Consider the following 20,000-nt stretch of genomic DNA (forward strand, 5'->3'; position numbering starts at 1 on the left):
TACCACATCCGTACCACATCTACCACCTCTCTCTACCACATATCTGTACCACATCTACCACCTCTCTCTACCACATCTCTGTACCACATCTACCACCTCTATCTACCACATCTACCACCTCTACCTACCACATCTACCACATCTCTGTACCACATCTACCACCTCTATCTACCATATCTACCACCTCTATCTACCACCTCTCTCTACCACATCTCTGTACCACATCTACCACCTCTACCTACCACATCTACCACCTCTCTCTACCACCTCTCTCTACCACATCTTTGTACCACATCTACCACCTATATCTACCATATCTACCACCTCTATCTACCACCTCTCTCTACCACATCTCTGTACCACATCTACCACCTCTACCTACCACATCTACCACCTCTCTCTACCACCTCTCTCTACCACATCTCTCTACCACATCTCTGTACCACATCTACCACCTCTACCTACCACATCTACCACCTCTCTCTACCACCTCTCTCTACCACATCTCTCTACCACATCTTTGTACCACATCTACCACCTCTATCTACCACATCTACCACCTCGCTCTACCACATCTATGTACCACATCTACCACCTCTACCTGCCACATCCACCACCTATCTCTACCACATCTCTGTACCACATCTACCACCTCTATCTACCACATCTACCACCTCTCTCTACCACATCTCTATACCACATCTACCACCTCTCTCTACCACATCTCTATACCACATCTCTCTACCACATCTCTATACCACATCTACCACCTCTCTCTACCACATCTCTATACCACATCTACCACCTCTCTCTACCACATCTACCAACTCTCTCTACCACATCTACCACATCTCTCTACCACATATCTATACCACATCTACCACCTCCCTCTACCACATCTCTATACCACATCTACCACCTCCCTCTACCACATCTCTCTACCACATCTCTCTACCACATCTCTATACCACATCTACCACCTCCCTCTACCACATCTCTATACCACATCTCTCTACCACATCTCTATAACACATCTACCACCTCCCTCTACCACATCTCTATACCACATCTCTCTACCACCTCCCTCTACCACATCTCTATACCACATCTCTATACCACATCTCTCTACCACCTCTCTCTACTACATCTACCACCTCCCTCTACCACATCTCTATACCACATATCTCTACCACCTCTCTCTACTACATCTACCACCTCCCTCTACCACATCTCTATACCACATCTCTCTACCACATCTCTCTACTACATCTGACACATCTCTCTACCACATCTCTCTACCACATCTCTATAACACATCTACCACCTCCCTCTACCACATCTCTATACCACATCTCTCTACCACCTCCCTCTACCACATCTCTATACCACATCTCTATACCACATCTCTCTACCACCTCTCTCTACTACATCTACCACCTCCCTCTACCACATCTCTATACCACATATCTCTACCACCTCTCTCTACTACATCTACCACCTCCCTCTACCACATCTCTATACCACATCTCTCTACCACATCTCTCTACTACATCTGTACCACATCTGACACATCTCTCTACCACATCTCTATACCACATCTCTCTACCACATCTCTATACCACATCTCTCTACCACATCTCTATACCACATCTCTCTACCACATCTCTATACCACATCTACCACATCTCTATACCACATCTACCACCTCTCTCTACCACATCTACCACATCTCTATACCACATCTACCATCTCTCTCTACCACATCTACCACATTTCTATACCACATCTACCACCTCTCTCTACCACATCTACCACATCTCTATACCACATCTACCACCTCTCTCTACCACCTCTCTCTACCACATCTACCACCTCTCTCTGCCACATCTCTATACCACATCTGCCATCTCTCTCTACCACCTCTCTCTGCCACATCTCTATACCACATCTACCATCTCTCTCTACCACCTCTCTCTGCCACATCTCTATACCACATCTACCACCTCTCTCTACCACATCTCTGTACCACATCTACCACCTCTATCTACCACATCTATCTACCATTTCTGTACCACATCTACCACATCTCTCTACCACATCCGTACCACATCTACCACCTCTCTCTACCACATATCTGTACCACATCTACCACCTCTCTCTACCACATCTCTGTACCACATCTACCACCTCTACCTACCACATCTACCACCTCTCTCTACCACCTCTCTCTACCACATCTCTGTACCACATCTACCACCTCTCTCTACCACATCTCTGTACCACATCTACCACCTCTACCTACCACATCTACCACCTCTCTCTACCACCTCTCTCTACCACATCTCTGTACCACATCTACCACCTCTCTCTACCACATCTCTGTACCACATCTACCACCTCTCTCTACCACATCTCTGTACCACATCTACCACCTCTACCTACCACATCTACCACCTCTCTCTACCACCTCTCTCTACCACATCTTTGTACCACATCTACCACCTCTATCTACCACATCTACCACCTCTCTCTACCACATCTATGTACCACACCTACCACCTCTACCTGCCACATCCACCACCTATCTCTACCACATCTCTGTACCACATCTACCACCTCTATCTACCACATCTACCACCTCTCTCTACCACATCTCTATACCACATCTACCACCTCTCTCTACCACATCTCTATACCACATCTCTCTACCACATCTCTATACCACATCTACCACCTCTCTCTACCACATCTACCAACTCTCTCTACCACATCTACCACATCTCTCTACCACATATCTATACCACATCTACCACCTCCCTCTACCACATCTCTCTACCACATCTCTATACCACATCTACCACCTCCCTCTACCACATCTCTCTACCACATCTCTCTACCACATCTCTATACCACATCTACCACCTCCCTCTACCACATCTCTATACCACATCTCTCTACCACATCTCTATAACACATCTACCACCTCCCTCTACCACATCTCTATACCACATCTCTCTACCACCTCCCTCTACCACATCTCTATACCACATCTCTATACCACATCTCTCTACCACCTCTCTCTACTACATCTACCACCTCCCTCTACCACATCTCTATACCACATATCTCTACCACCTCTCTCTACTACATCTACCACCTCCCTCTACCACATCTCTATACCACATCTCTCTACCACATCTCTCTACTACATCTGTACCACATCTGACACATCTCTCTACCACATCTCTATACCACATCTCTCTACCACATCTCTATACCACATCTCTCTACCACATCTCTATACCACATCTCTCTACCACATCTCTATACCACATCTACCACCTCTCTCTACCACATCTCTCTACCACATCTAACACATCTAACACATCTCTCTACCACAACTTGAGACAACTTCGACTTGGAGCCTCACGACTCGGGACTCGATTTAGACTTGAGACATATGACTTGAAACTTTCTGGCCAGATTTTGTAATGTTTTGTCACTGATTTTGTGGCACAGAGTCTATGTGGATTAGGCTACTCTCAACGTAGCCAAAGACAGTATCTCACTTGCAAAAAAAACTCAGATTGGCTAGTGAAACTCACACTCGACCCTCTGATTGAATCAGCAAACTGTCAATCAACACAGGTCGGGTGACCTACAGTAGTGCTGTGAGAAGGTTTTGGGGGGCTGCGAGTGTGAAACTGAATGGGAAAAAATACATTCAAATGTCATTCATATTTGAATAGACTAGATATAGCCTCCCATTTATACTTTATATTTATACCTTTGTTTATTTGATCTGGTTACTAACACAGGCCTAGGGCATTGCGCCAAATTCTTGAAATCTGTGTTACAGAATCCAAAAATGCCTTGACAGTTGACCAATGACCAGTCATTAGCATTGGGGCGCAAAGGAGGGCGCACACATCCAGATTAGTGACCAGAAAACACTTGTTTAATTTTCCCCGGTTTTACCTGGCAAAAACAGATTAGTTTACCGACGTTAATATTTTCCATATAAAGTAACGCTTTGCAACCCGCTATGGATGCATCTTTTCCACAATAGGCTAACTGGTGATTTCTTTGACCATTTTCATATTTCAGATAGGCCTAGTTAGTGTGTTATAATTATATAACTCAGTGGTGGTACTGCATATGTCTAAAGATAGCTGTAACATTGTACTACCTGCAATACTCATGGGATGAAGATGTAACATTCTGGCAAATTAACTAGGATATTTGTGAGGAAGAAATAAAGGCTACAGACAAATCGTGCTTTCCATCTGATACTGCAACATCCCAGCCGTATGGTCCTGTAACCCCCGCTGCATACTGGTAGGGTAGGCCGTATGGTCCTGTAACCCCCGCTGCATACCGGTAGGGTAGGCCATATGATCCTGTAACCCCCGCTGCATACCGGTAGGGTAGGCCATATGATCCTGTAACCCCCGCTGCATACCGGTAGGGTAGGCCATATGATCCTGTAACCCCCGCTGCATACTGGTAGGGTAGGCCGTATGGTCCTGTAACCCCCGCTGCATACCGGTAGGGTAGGCCATATGATCCTGTAACCCCCGCTGCATACCGGTAGGGTAGGCCATATGATCCTGTAACCCCCGCTGCATACCGGTAGGGTAGGCCATATGATCCTGTAACCCCCGCTGCATACCGGTAGGGTAGGCCGTATGATCCTGTAACCCCCGCTGCATACCGGTAGGGTAGGCCGTATGATCCTGTAACCCCCGCTGCATACCGGTAGGGTAGGCCGTATGATCCTGTAACCCTCGCTGCATACTGGTAGGGCAGGCCGTATGATCCTGTAACCCTCACTGCATACTGGTAGGGTAGGTCATATGATCCTGTAACCCCCGCTGCATACTGGTAGGGTAGGCCATATGATCCTGTAACCCTCGCTGCATACTGGTAGGGTAGGCCGTATGATCCTGTAACCCTCGCTGCATACTGGTAGGGTAGGTCATATGATCCTGTAACCCTCGCTGCATACTGGTAGGGTAGGCCGTATGATCCTGTAACCCTCGCTGCATACTGGTAGGGTAGGCCGTATGATCCTGTAACCCTCGCTGCATACTGGTAGGGTAGGCCGTATGATCCTGTAACCCTCGCTGCATACTGGTAGGGTAGGTCATATGATCCTGTAACCCCCGCTGCATACTGGTAGGGTAGGTCATATGATCCTGTAACCCTCGCTGCATACTGGTAGGGTAGGTCATATGATCCTGTAACCCCCGCTGCATACTGGTAGGGTAGGTCATATGATCCTGTAACCCCCGCTGCATACTGGTAGGGTAGGTCATATGATCCTGTAACCCCCGCTGCATACTGGTAGGGTAGGTCATATGATCCTGTAACCCCCAGATCTCAGAACTGTTTTGTAGTGTATTATTTTTTCAAAACCCATTAAGGTCCTCATCTTAAAGGTACCTAAAGTACAGAGTATCAAAATCCTGAGACATTTGTAAAAACGTTTTTTAAGGGGGTGCAATAGCAGATACAGTTCAGCCATAAGACTCTTATCACTTTCTGAATTAGACATGTTCAGATCTTAAGAAGACTGTAGCTATTTGAATACAGAAATGATATAATAACACTATTTTACCAAGATAAGAGTCAGAATACATCATCAAATACATTAAGAAATGCATTATGATCTTTAGATAAATTACTGTCATCGCTGAACAGCGATGTGACATCATTTACTTTTTTTGTTGTTGCTTTGCATGCCATACTTAGAGGGAGATGGCAAAGATGTGTTCTGATTGATCCATCTATATTTGTTCAAGGTTGTGATTGGATTGCAGATAGACCCTTATAGCACCAATGTCAAATGGATTTATGCAGATAGAACTTTCTAGTTGTAATTTTTTTTCACATTTTTTTCTCAAGACTCAACCCGTTTGACTTGGGACTCAACGACCTGGACTTGACTCGAGACTCGACCTGTTCGACTTGGTACTCGACTTGAGACTTGGACCTTATGACTTGAGACTTGCCTGTGACTCAAATAATATTGACATGGTCCCACCTCTGATGTATTGTGACTGCTGCAAGATGAATTGCCTCATTGAGGACATAAACATTTTCTGAATCTGAATTCTCATCAATTATTGCCCTGATCACCCCCTGCCCCTACCCGTACCCCTGCTCCTCGCCCATACCCCTGCTCCTTGCCCATACCCCCTACCCATACCCCTGCTCCTCGCCCATACCCCTACCCATACCCCTGCTCCTTGCCCATACCCATACCCCTACCCTTTGCCCCTGCCCCAAACCCCTGCTCCTTGCCCATACCCCTTTCTCTCGCCCCTGCCCCATGCCCATTACCCCTCTCCCCTGCCCCTGACAGTGCCCCCTAAACCTGGCAGTGCCCCCTGACCCTGGAAGTGTCCCTTGCTCATGGCGGTTTCTCTGACCTTTTTCCTCCTCTGGGCACTGCTGGAGATCTTGTCTGGTGTGACCCCCAGGTCAGACAGAACCTTGGCGATGCCCCTCGCATCCACCCCACAGTTAGGGGCCACGTTACTTTCACAGCGTCTGTGTACATTCACCTTGCAGACTGAGAGAGAGACCATGGTTACACCACATGTACATTCACCTTACAGACAGAGACAGACCATAGTTACACCACATGTACATTCACCTTACAGACTGAGACAGACCATAGTTACACCACATGTACGTTCACCTTACAGACAGAGAGAGAGACCATAGTTACACCACATGTACATTCACCTTACAGACAGAGAGAGAGACCATGGTTACACCACATGTACATTCACCTTGCAGACTGAGAGAGAGACCATGGTTACACCACATGTATATTCACCTTACAGACTGAGACAGACCATAGTTACACCACATGTACATTCACCTTACAGACAGAGACAGACCATAGTTACACCACATGTACATTCACCTTACAGACAGAGACAGACCATAGTTACACCACATGTACATTCACCTTACAGACTGAGAGAGACCATAGTTACACCACATGTACATTCACCTTACAGACTGAGACAGACCATAGTTACACCACATGTACATTCACCTTACAGACTGAGACAGACCATAGTTACACCACATGTACATTCACCTTACAGACTGAGACAGACCATAGTTACACCACATGTACATTCACCTTACAGACTGAGACAGACCATAGTTACACCACATGTACATTCACCTTACAGACAGAGAGAGAGACCATAGTTACACCACATGTACATTCACCTTACAGGCTGAGACAGACCATAGTTACACCACATGTACATTCACCTTACAGACAGAGACAGACCATAGTTACACCACATGTACATTCACCTTACAGACAGAGAGAATCCATGCTATTGGAGTGCATCACAATCTTCTTGACAAGTAACACATGTTGTGAGAATTGACTATGTTAGATTAGAATTCTTTGTTGTCTGATCTTCACAGATATTTACTTTACGTACAAGAAAATGCACTGTGGAATGTGAAAGACATGGCAAAGACCAGACATAACATCAAACATACATATTCATGAAAAAACTAAACAAGAATGACAGTTTAAGGACTCTTACCCCTTCCTTCCACATGACATAGCTGTCCCTCCTATATTCAATCTTTTTTTATTATAATTTTTTATTGTTGTTGGTGGGGGGTAGATCAGCTTTCATATTGCAGATAGATTGTAGCTTCCATCAATGTAATTGTCTGCTTCATTTCCAATCCCCCATATATTTTTAAAGTACATTCGGAATATACTCAGACCCCTTGACTTTTTCCACATTTTGTTATTTTACAGCCTTATTCTAAAATAGAAATGAGCATGAGATATTTTCTTTAATTAACTTAATTGGAGTCCACTTGTGGTAAATTCAGTTGATTGGACATGATTTGGAAATGCACATATCTGTCTATATAAGGTCCCACAGTTGACAGTGCATGTCCGAGCAAACACCAAGCCATGAGGTTGAAGGAATTGTCCATAGAGCTCAGAGACAGGATTGTGTTGAGGCACAGACCTGAGGAAGTGTACCAAAACATTTCTACAGCATTGAAGGTCCCCAAGAACACAGTGGCCTCCATCATTCTTAAATGGAAGAAGTTTGGAACCACCAAGACTCCGCTCTGCCAAACTGAGCAATCGGGGGAGAAGGGCCTTGGTCAGGGAGGTGACCAAGAACCCGATGGTCACTCTGAATAAGCTCTAGAATTCCTCTGTGGAGATGGAAGAACCTTCCAGAAGGGCAACCATCTCTGCAGCACTCCATCTCTACATGACAGCCCGCTTGGAGTTTGTCATTAGGCACCTAAAAGACTAAGAAACAAGATTCTCCTAAGAAACAAGATTCTCAGGGCTGATGAAACCAAGATTGAAGTCCTTGGCCTCACATCTGGAGGAAACCTAGCACCAACCCTATGGTGAAGCATGGTGGTGGCAGCATCATGCTGTGGGGATATTTTTCTGCGGCAGGGACTGGGAAACTAGTCAGGATCGAGTGAAAGATGAACGGAGCAAAGTACAGAGAGATCCTTGATGAAAACCTGCTCCAGAGCACTCAGGACCTCAGACTTGGGCGAACGTTCACCTTCCAACAGGATAATGACCCAAAGCACACAGCCAAGACAACGCAGGAGAGGCTTCGGGACAAGTCTCTGAATGTCCTTGAGTAGCTCAGCCAGAGCCCGGACTTGAACCCGAACGAACTTGATCTCAAACCCGATCTCTGGAGACCTGAAAATAGCTATGCAGCGATGCTTACCATCCATCCTGACAGAGCTTGAGAGGATCTGCAGAGGAAAATGGGAGAAACTCTCCAAATACAGGTGTGCCAATTTCGTGGCGTTATACCCAAGAAGACTCGAGGCTGTAATCACTGCCAAAGGTGCTTCAACAAAGTACAGAGTATTGGGTCTGAATACTTATGTCCATGTGATATTTCCATTTATTTATTTTTTATACATTTGCAAAAAATGTAAAACCTGTTTTACCTTTGTCATTATGTGTTATTGTGTGTAGACTGATGAGGTAAAAAATGAATTCATTATAGAGTAAGGCTGTAACATAACACAATGTGGGAAAAGTCAAGGGGTCTGAATACTTTCTGAATGCACCGTATATATAAATATGCATACATATACACATGCATATCCTATACTCAATCTTACACATCCCCTTAATGTCCAAGGTCCCTGAGCGTTGCACATAATGTTATTGCACACCGCTATAGTTTCTGTCTGTGATTAGTAGTGAGTTGTAGTGCATTTGTTTATATATGTCAGTGTGTGTGTATGTGTGTGTGTGTGTGTGTGTGTGTGTGTGTGTGTGTGTGTGTGTGTGTGTGTGTGTGTGTGTGTGTGTGTGTGTGTGTGTGTGTGTGTGTGTGTGTGTGTGTGTGTGTGTGTGTGTGTGTGTGTGTGTGTGTGTGTGTGTGTGTGTGTGCGTATGCCTGCTTGTGTTTGTGTGTGTGTGTGTGTGTGTGTGTGTGTGTGTGTGTGTGTGTGTGTGTGTGTGTGTGTGTGTGTGTGTGTGTGTGTGTTATGCCTGTGTGTGTGTGTATGCCTGTGTGTGTGTGTGTGTGTGTGTGTGTGTGTGTGTGTGTGTGTGTGTGTGTGTGTGTGTGTGTGTGTGTGTGTGTGTGTGTGTGTGTGTGTGAGCGTATGCCTGTGTGTGTGTGTGTGTGTGTGTGTGTGTGTGTGTGTGTGTGTGTGTGTGTGTGTGTGTGTGTGTGTGTGCGTGTGTGTGTGTGTGTGCATATGCCTGTGTGTGTGCTTGTGTGCTGGCATACCTTTACATTGCAGCCCTTGTCTGAGCAGTCCCCACAATAGTGATCCACAGTGGTCACAGAAGGTTAGGACTTTGAAGTTGTGAATACCAAACTTATGAGGCATATTAACACTGAACCGCTGGGATCCAACCTGCAGGGGGAGACAAAGAACACTAATAATAACACAGTCACGCCCATAGATTGATTCACCTAATAATAACTAAAATGTGGAGAGATGCATACCTCCTCTGGTGTAGTGTCCTCTTTGTCTTTCTTCATCCCAGCACACTTTGTGATGATGAGCTCGTGGCAGCGCTTGTGGACTACACACGTGCACACTAGGAGACACCAGACAACTCAGTCATTCACTTCCATTTCAACACCTTAGTTGACTTATCCCCAAAGGCCCTATTACGTATAGAGTGATAGGAATACATATTGGTGTGCAGATAGATGTCACACAGAGAAACTGCCAGTAAGGAGAGAGAAAGTAGCTATATCACCTTGACACTGGTAGCCCTGTTTCCCGATCACACCCCTGTTGAGATAGATACATAGTCTCACTGACAGTTCACTCAATGCAACATAGTCAGATTCTAAATGGAACATTATTATATTAGATCAGTGGAATTGTAAGGTGTTGCTTAGAATGAAGTGCATATGTTTGGATCCAAAATAAATATTTCCTGACCCAATTTAAAAAGTTTCAAGCTCCTTGCTATATTTGAAGACCCTCACAGCTTTGTCACATTCACATACATTTTTTTCATATTTCTGATTGAAGGCTCAATCTGTAATTTCAACAGCCTGACTGTGCTTCAAGTAAACCGTAATTAAAGCTATTTTTCCCTTTTTTCCTGTTGAAAAACAATATCCCACGTATAAATACAGTAATGTGGACAACACTTGAAGGTAAAAAAACATGTTTTGAGCAGAATTTAGTTTTTTAGACAGAAGTGCAAACTTCATGTAGACAGCCATTCAGGGAGTTGGTCTGATGTCATCATCTGATGTCATCGACCTCCCCCCTTGCTTGGGGGAACAATGGAGAAACAATAGAGTACCACAGTATGAGTCATAATACCCATTAGACCTAGCGGTCAAACAAGGAACTGGTTCCAATCGTTTGTCCACCATTCATTTTTCCCATAAGAGATTTTAGAAACACTTAAAATAAGGGCTGTATTTCGTGGAGGCATTTGATAGCCATGTACAACTTTAACCATGTACTACTTCAATCAATATATTCACCTGTATTTACACCCCCAAAATGAAATGGTAATTAGTTGCTAATGTGGCTATTATAAAGAACTACAAATGCCAAGATGATTTGGACGAGACTGCTGAATCGAGGCAAAGGTAAGTATCTCTGGATTAACTGTCTTAAGCTAGGTACATTTAGTATTAAATAAATTGACTACATTTATTTTAAATGGACAATTTTGTAAACTGTCTTGGGCACCCTTTAAATTGACACAATACCTGTTAGCAAAGGTGTCAGCTAGAGACGACGTGCAGGAGATTGCAGGGATTTGTAGTCTTGCATGATGTCTACTTTGATGCTAATTAGCACTTTCGAATCTGAGAGTAAATAGAGCCGAATATATTGATAAAAGTCACCTTGTCCGAGAGAGATTTACATGGTTATCAAAACCTCACGCCAGGGTAAGACTACACAAAACACAGCCCTTATTTGAAGTGTTTCTAAAATAAAATGAATGGTGGAAAAACGATTGGAACCATTTCCATGTTTGACCATTAGATTTTATGGGTATTATGACACCTCCAATGTGGGGCTCTATAGAGAACAAAAGAGGAAAGGCCCACCCCCACCCCACTAGTGCCATGTCATGAGGATACCTGGACCACCAATTGAGATGTGCCTTTTGCTAAGTAAATCAGGTGATAAATGCAGACTGGAGTGCGACTTTAATTGAAATTGAACCATTGAACAGCAGGAATTCTTACAGACTGTGCCTCTCAGTCTAATTTAATAAGTTCATCAGGTACATTGCTAGGTGCTACATGTCAGGTTCCCGAGCCAGAGCAGTGTGTTCTGCCACCTTTAGCAGAGCTGTCACTGTGGCAATGTGGCCATATTTTATGGCTGAGTCGGGGTGTGAGAGGGGGTGGAGGGAAGATGGAGAGGCTGGGCCTGAAATAGCCACAGCTGTGTGCTAACACTCTTTATCACCTCTGTCAGGGAGCCACGTCACCCCATTACCCCCCTGTTACACTTATGGCCAATTTCCACCTGAGACTTACCTCAGTGTTTTACCAAAAAGGCTCAGACTTTTTTGTTTCCACCTCCATGGACCATCTCCAGTGTCTCACTGGGCAATGGCCTCAGCGGACCTGCTCTGACTTGGGGCCAAGGCCCTGGAAACCGGGTCTTTTTAGCTGGCATTTACAGAAAAATGGCTAACTGTGAACATGGGTTAACAACTTCCACGGCAAACACCTTCTCACAAAGCAACTGTCTTGATGATGCAGAAGTTGTTGATTCTGCTCTTCACACGTCTTTTGTGTCACACTCCTGATGGAAACACAGTTCGCCAACAATAATACTAGAGCTTTTACATGAACATACACACTGACGACACACTGGTGTGGGGTAAGTCTCAGGTGGAAATGGGAGCGTCTGAAATTGCGACAGTGTCCTGCAGTCAGTTAGGGACCTTTTCACAGCGACACTGTGTTTCAAAGTTCATCAGAGAACTGGAGGCACTTGTCCGTGAGAGAAAGACTATTGTGCACTGCCATCAAGACTCCTGTTGTATCAATGAGATACTGTTTAAAGTAACATCAACCTGTAGGCAGGCACTGTTCCCAGTTCAGACTCTTCTCACAGCTTTAAGACACTCGGACTCCGTGTGCACTACAGTGATTTGTTAGGTCATAAGCCCTGGGAAGCAGGCATTGTCAGCTTGTACTACAGATGCGTGCTTGGTGCATGTAGCTTGGTGCATGTAGCTTGGTGCATGTAGCTTGGTGCATGTAGCTTGGTGCATGTAGCTTGGTGCCATCGGGGAACAGAGAACCAGCTGGACTCTCCAGGATAAAGCTTCCACTGTCACACTGTAATGGCTAGCCTAGGGGCTTTTCCCACTGTCTCCATGGCAACACTGACAGACAAGAGCGCCGACCGTCCCTGACCACGCATATAAAGTCTCTATAAGCTGACGTAGGTAGGTGTGTGTGTGTCTCTCACCATATAAAGTCTCTGCAGTGGGAGCAGTAGGTAGGCTGTCGTAGGTATGTGGCCATGAACTTGTGTCCATTGACCTGATGGACTCTCCGTCGTACGGCACCCTGCCTCTTCCTTGGCCGCATGCGCTCCCGAAACACACGCTCCTCTGCATTCTCACTGGAGCCTGGAGCTGGAGAAACACATTATTAGCAAAACCAAGGAATCGTAAGATTGTAACATGGGAAACACACGACTTCCTCTTTAATGTATCAACTCGTACACAACAGAATGCCACAAGAAGGAGGCTGATGAATTATTTCACATTGGTGAAGAGTCTGCCAGTAGTATGCTTCTCCACGGTGCTACTCCAACCCCCATACAGCTGGGAGGGAATGGAGCAGTCTATTGCTACTCCAACCCCCATACAGCTGGGAGGGAATGGAGCAGTCTATTGCTACTCCAACCCCCATACAGTTGGGAGGGAATGGAACAGTCTATTGCTACTCCAACCCCCATACAGCTGGGAGGGAATGGAGCAGTCTATTGCTACTCCAACCCCCATACAGTTGGGAGGGAATGGAGCAGTCTATTGCTACTCCAACCCCCATACAGCTGGGAGGGAATGGAACAGTCTAGTGCTACTCCAACCCCCATACAGCTGGGAGGGAATGGAACAGTCTATTGCTACTCCAACCCCCATACAGCTGGGAGGGAATGGGACAGTCTATTGCTACTCCAACCCCCATACAGCTGGGAGGGAATGGAGCAGTCTATTGCTACTCCAACCCCCATACAGCTGGGAGGGAATGGAGCAGTCTATTGCTACTCCAACCCCCATACAGCTGGGAGGGAATGGAGCAGTCTATTGCTACTCCAACCCCCATACAGCTGGGAGGAATGGAGCAGTCTATTGCTACTCCAACCCCCATACAGCTGGGAGGGAATGGAACAGTCTATTGCTACTCCAACCCCCATACAGCTGGGAGGGAATGGAACAGTCTATTGCTACTCCAACCCCCATACAGCTGGGAGGGAATGGAGCAGTCTATTGCTACTCCAACCCCCATACAGCTGGGAGGGAATGGAACAGTCTATTGCTACTCCAACCCCCATACAGCTGGGAGGGAATGGAGCAGTCTATTGCTACTCCAACCCCCATACAGTTGGGAGGGAATGGAACAGTCTATTGCTACTCCAACCCCCATACAGCTGGGAGGAAATGGAACAGTCTATTGCTACTCCAACCCCCATACAGCTGGGAGGGAATGGAGCAGTCTATTGCTACTCCAACCCCCATACAGCTGTGAGGGAATGGAACAGTCTATTGCTACTCCAACCCCCATACAGCTGTGAGGGAATGGAACAGTCTATTGCTACTCCAACCCCCATACAGCTGGGAGGGAATGGAACAGTCTATTGCTACTCCAACCCCCATACAGCTGGGAGGGAATGGAGCAGTCTATTGCTACTCCAACCCCCATACAGCTGGGAGGGAATGGAACAGTCTATTGCTATTCCAACCCCCATACAGCTGTGAGGGAATGGAACAGTCTATTGCTACTCCAACCCCCATACAGCTGGGAGGGAATGGAACAGTCTATTGCTACTCCAACCCCCATACAGCTGGGAGGGAATGGAACAGTCTATTGCTACTCCAACCCCCATACAGCTGGGAGGGAATGGAACAGTCTATTGCTACTCCAACCCCCATACAGCTGGGAGGGAATGGAGCAGTCTATTGTTACTCCAACCCCCATACAGCTGGGAGGGAATGGAACAGTCTATTGCTACTCCAACCCTCATACAGCTGGGAGGGAATGGAACAGTCTATTGCTACTCCAACCCCCATACAGCTGGGAGGGAATGGAACAGTCATTTGCTACTCCAACCTCCATACAGCTGGGAGGGAATGGAGCAGTCTATTGCTACTCCAACCCCCATACAGCTGGGAGGGAATGGAACAGTCTATTGCTACTCCAACCCCCATACAGCTGGGAGGGAATGGAACAGTCTATTGCTACTCCAAACACCCTATCTGGGAGGGAATGGAACAGTCAATTGCTACTCCAACCCCCATACAGCTGGGAGGGAATGGAGCAGTCTATTGCTACTCCAACCCCCATACAGCTGGGAGGGAATGGAACAGTCTATTGCTACTCCAAACACCCTAGCTGGGAGGGAATGGAACAGTCTAGTGCTACTCCAACCCCCATACAGCTGGGAGGGAATGGAGCAGTCTATTGCTACTCCAACCCCCATACAGCTGGGAGGGAATGGAACAGTCTATTGCTACTCCAAACACCCTAGCTGGGAGGGAATGGAACAGTCTATTGCTACTCCAACCCCCATACAGCTGGGAGGGAATGGAACAGTCTATTGCTACTCCAAACACCCTAGCTGGGAGGGAATGGAACAGTCTAGTGCTACTCCAAACACCCTATCTGGGAGGGAATGGAACAGTCTAGTGCTACTCCAAACACCCTATCTGGGAGGGAATGGAACAGTCTAGTGCTACTCCAAACACCCTAGCTGGGAGGGAATGGAACAGTCTAGTGCTACTCCAAACACCCTAGCTGGGAGGGAATGGAACAGTCTAGTGCTACTCCAAACACCCTAGCTGGGAGGGAATGGAACAGTCTAGTGCTACTCCAAACACCCTAGCTGGGAGGGAATGGAACAGTCTAGTGCTACTCCAAACACCCTAGCTGGGAGGGTATGGAACAGTCTAGTGCTACTCCAAACACCCTAGCTGGGAGGGAATGGAACAGTCTATTGCTACTCCAAACACCCTAGCTGGGAGGGAATGAAACAGTCTAGTGCTACTCCAAACACCCTAGCTGGGAGGGAATGGAACAGTCTAGTGCTACTCCAAACACCCTAGCTGGGAGGGAATGGAACAGTCTAGTGCTACTCCAAACACCCTAGCTGGGAGGGAATGGAACAGTCTATTGCTACTCCAACCCCCATACAGCTGGGAGGGAATGGAACAGTCTATTGCTACTCCAACCCCCATACAGCTTGGAGGGAATGGAACAGTCTATTGCTACTCCAAACACCCTATCTGGGAGGGAATGGAACAGTCTATTGCTACTCCAACCCCCATACAGCTGGGAGGGAATGGAACAGTCTATTGCTACTCCAACCCCCATACAGCTTGGAGGGAATGGAACAGTCTAGTGCTACTCCAAACACCCTATCTGGGAGGGAATGGAACAGTCTATTGCTACTCCAACCCCCATACAGCTGGGAGGGAATGGAACAGTCTATTGCTACTCCAACCCCCATACAACTTGGAGGGAATGGAACAGTCTATTGCTACTCCAACCCCCATACAGCTGGGAGGGAATGGAACAGTCTATTGCTACTCCAAACACCCTATCTGGGAGGGAATGGAACAGTCTAGTGCTACTCCAAACACCCTATCTGGGAGGGAATGGAACAGTCTAGTGCTACTCCAAACACCCTATCTGGGAGGGAATGGAACAGTCTAGTGCTACTCCAAACACCCTATCTGGGAGGGAATGGAACAGTCAAGTGCTACTCCAAACACCCTATCTGGGAGGGAATGGAACAGTCTAGTGCTACTCCAAACACCCTATCTGGGAGGGAATGGAACAGTCTAGTGCTACTCCAAACACCCTAGCTGGGAGGGAATGGAATAGTCTATTGCTACTCCAACCCCCATACAGCTGGGAGGGAATGGAACAGTCTAGTGCTACTCCAAACACCCTAGCTGGGTGGGAATGGAACAGTCTAGTGCTACTCCAAACACCCTAACTGGGAGGGAATGGAACAGTCTAGTGCTACTCCAAACACCCTAGCTGGGAGGGAATGTCCAGTGCTTAAGCAACAAGGCCCGAAGGGGTGTGGTATATGGCCAATATACCACGTTCTTAGGCACGACACCTAAGAATGTGCCTGGACACAGCCCTTAGCCGTGGTACACTACATGACCAAAAGTGGGTGGATACCTGCTTGTCGACCATCTCATTCCCAAAATCATGGGCTTGAATATGGAGTTGTTCCCCCTTTGCTGCTATAACAGCCTCTCCTCTTCTTTGAAGGCTTTCTACTAGATGTTGGAACATTGTTGAGGGGACTTGCTTCCGTTCAGCCACAAGAGCAGTTTGGGCCCTGATGTTGGGCGACTAGGCCTGGCTCGCAGTCAGCGATTCAATCCAATTTGTAAGTCGCTCTGGGTAAGAGCGTCTGCTAAATGACTTAAATGTAAATGTAATTCATCCCAAAGCTGTTCGATGGGGTTGAGGTCAGGGCTCTGTGCAGGCCAGTCAAGTTCTTACACATCGATCTCGAAAATACATTTTTTGTATGAACCTCGCTTTGTACACAGGGGTATTGTCATGCTGAAACAGGAAAGGGCATTCCCCAAACTGTTGCCACAAAGTTGGAAGCACAAAATTGTCTACAATGTCATCGTATGCTGTAGAGTTAAGATTTCCCTTCAATGGTTCTAAGGGGCCAGAACCATGAAAAACAGCCCCAGACCATTATTCCTCCTCCACCAAACTTTACAGTTGGCACTATGCATTGGTGCAGGTAGCGTTCTCCTGGCATCCGTTAAACTAATTCATCCATCAGACTGCCAGATGGTGAAGCGTGATTCATCACTCCAGTGAGCTTCACACCACTCCAGCCGACGCTTGGCATTGTGCATGGTTATCTTAGGCTTGTGTTCGGCTGCTCGGCCATGGAAACCCAATTTATGAAGCTCCCGACAAAAAGTTATTGTGGTGACGTTGCTTCCAGAGGCAGTTTTGCAACTATTTTCACATGCTACGTGCTTCAGCAGTCAGTGGTCCCTTTCTGTGAGCTTGTGTGGCCTAATACTTTGTGGCTAAGCAGTTGTTGCTCATGGACGTTTCCACTTCACAATAACAGCACTTACAGTTGACCGGGGCAGCTCGAGCAGGGCAGACATTTTACGAACTGACTTGTTGGTAAGGTGGCCCGATGAAGGTGCCACGTTGAAAGTCACTGAGCTCTTCAGTAAGGCTATTCTACTGCCAATGTTTGTCTATGGAGTTTGCATGGCTGTGTGCTCGATTTTATACACCTGTCATCAATAGTGTGGCTGAGATAGCCGAATCCACTCATACGTTTGTACATATAGTGCCTTTGGAAAGTATTCAGACCCTTTGACTTTTTCCACATTTTGTTACGTTACAGCCTTATTCTAAAATGTATTTAAAAAAAAACATTTTATCTACACACTATACCGCAACCTACACACTATACCGCATAATGACGAAGTAAAAAACGTTTTTTAGACATTTTTGTAAATGTATTAAATATAACAGAAATACCTTATTTACATAAGTAAGTATTCAGACTCTTCGCTATGAGACTCAGATGCATCCTGTTTCCATTGATCCTCTTTGAGATGTTTCTACAACTTGATTGGAGTCCACCTGTGGTAAATTCAATTGATTGGACATGATTTGGAAAAGCACACCCCTGTCTATATAAGGTCCCACAGTTGACAGTGCATGTCAGAACAAAAACCAAGCCATGAAAGGAAAAAGGAATTGTCCGTAGAGCTCCGAGACAGGATTGTGTCGAAGCATAGATATGGGGAAGTGTACCAAAACATTTCTGCAGCATTGAAGGTCCCCAAGAACACAGTGGCCTCCATCATTCTTAAATGGAAGAAGTGTGGAACCACCAAGACTCTTCCTACAGCTAGCCGCACGACCAAACTGAGCAAACGGGAGTAAGGGCCTTGGTCAGGGAGGTGAACAAGAACCTGATGTTCACTCTGACAGAGCACTAGAGTTCCTCTGTGGAGATGGGAGAAGCTTCCAGAAGGACAATCATCTCTGCCGCACTCCATGAATCAGGCCTTTATGGTAGAGTGGCCAGACAGAAGCACTCCTTAATAAAAGGCACATGACATCCCGCTTGGAGTTTGCCAAAAGGCACCTAAAGACTCTCAGACCATGAGAAACAAGATTCTCTGGTCTGATGAAACCAAGATCCAACTCTTTGACCTGAATGTCAAGCATCACGTCTGGAGGAAACCTGGAACCATCCTTACGATGAAGCATGGTGGTGGCAGCATCATACTGTGAGGATGTTTTTCATCCCGAAGGTTCACCTTCCAACAGGACAGCGACCCGAAGCACACAGCCAAGACAAGACAGGATTGGCTTCAGGACAAGTCTCTGAATGTCCTTGAGTGGCCCTGCCAGAGCCCGGACTTGAACCTGATCAAACATCTCTGGAGAGACCTAAAAATAGCTGTGCAGCGATGCTCCGCATCCAACCTGACAGAACTTGAGAGGATCTGCAGAGAAGAATGGGAGAAACTCCCCAAATACAGGTGTGGCAAGCTTGTAAGGTCATACCAAAGACGACTCAAGGCTATGGATCTGATTACTTATGTAAATGTGATATTTCAGTTTTCTATATTTTATAAATTAGCAAACATTTTAAAAATCCTGTTTTTGCTTTGTCATTATGGGGTATTATGTGCAGACTGGTGAGGGAAAAACGATTTAATCAATTTTAGAATAAGGCTGTAACCTAACAAAATGTGGAAAAAGTCAAGGGGTCTGAATACTTTCCGAATGCACTTTATAGTGTATATTGGCCATATATCACAACCCCCCGAGGGCTTTATTGCTATTATAAATTTGTTTCCAATGCAATTAGAGCAATAAAATAACAGTTTTGTCATACCCATGATATATCACAGCTGTCAGCCAATCAGCATTCAGGGATCGATGCACCCAGTTTATAATTACACATGACTACCTCTAGATGGTGGTACTTCCGCAGAGGTGAATACACAGATAACAACTCAACAACTTCAACGCTATGCAGACGCTGGAGAGGTGATTAACAGGCTTGTCTCACACGCACACACACACACACACACACACACACACACACACACACACACACACACACACACACACACACACACACACACACACACACACACACACACACACACATTGAGCTCTCTCCCAGTGTCCCAGTGTGAGTGTGTATGTAGTGTACTGTAGCTGCTG

General features: G+C 46.2%; 1 protein-coding gene across 1 annotated transcript in view; it reads right to left on the reverse strand.

Annotated features, from left to right (window-relative positions):
• Positions 1–20,000, reverse strand: part of LOC135523523 (protein kinase C epsilon type-like) — a 172,104-nt gene that overhangs the window by 60,722 nt on the left and 91,382 nt on the right. The window contains exons 3-7 of the mRNA XM_064950270.1: positions 12,988–13,156; positions 10,280–10,314; positions 10,020–10,114; positions 9,798–9,927; positions 6,435–6,577 (exon numbers count right to left, since the gene is read on the reverse strand). Of these exons, the coding sequence (XP_064806342.1) occupies positions 6,435–6,577; positions 9,798–9,927; positions 10,020–10,114; positions 10,280–10,314; positions 12,988–13,156 (572 nt within the window). The remainder of the gene's footprint in view (positions 1–6,434; positions 6,578–9,797; positions 9,928–10,019; positions 10,115–10,279; positions 10,315–12,987; positions 13,157–20,000) is intronic.

Source organism: Oncorhynchus masou, chromosome 31, assembly GCF_036934945.1.
Source record: "Oncorhynchus masou masou isolate Uvic2021 chromosome 31, UVic_Omas_1.1, whole genome shotgun sequence".
NCBI classification, from domain to species: domain Eukaryota; kingdom Metazoa; phylum Chordata; class Actinopteri; order Salmoniformes; family Salmonidae; genus Oncorhynchus; species Oncorhynchus masou.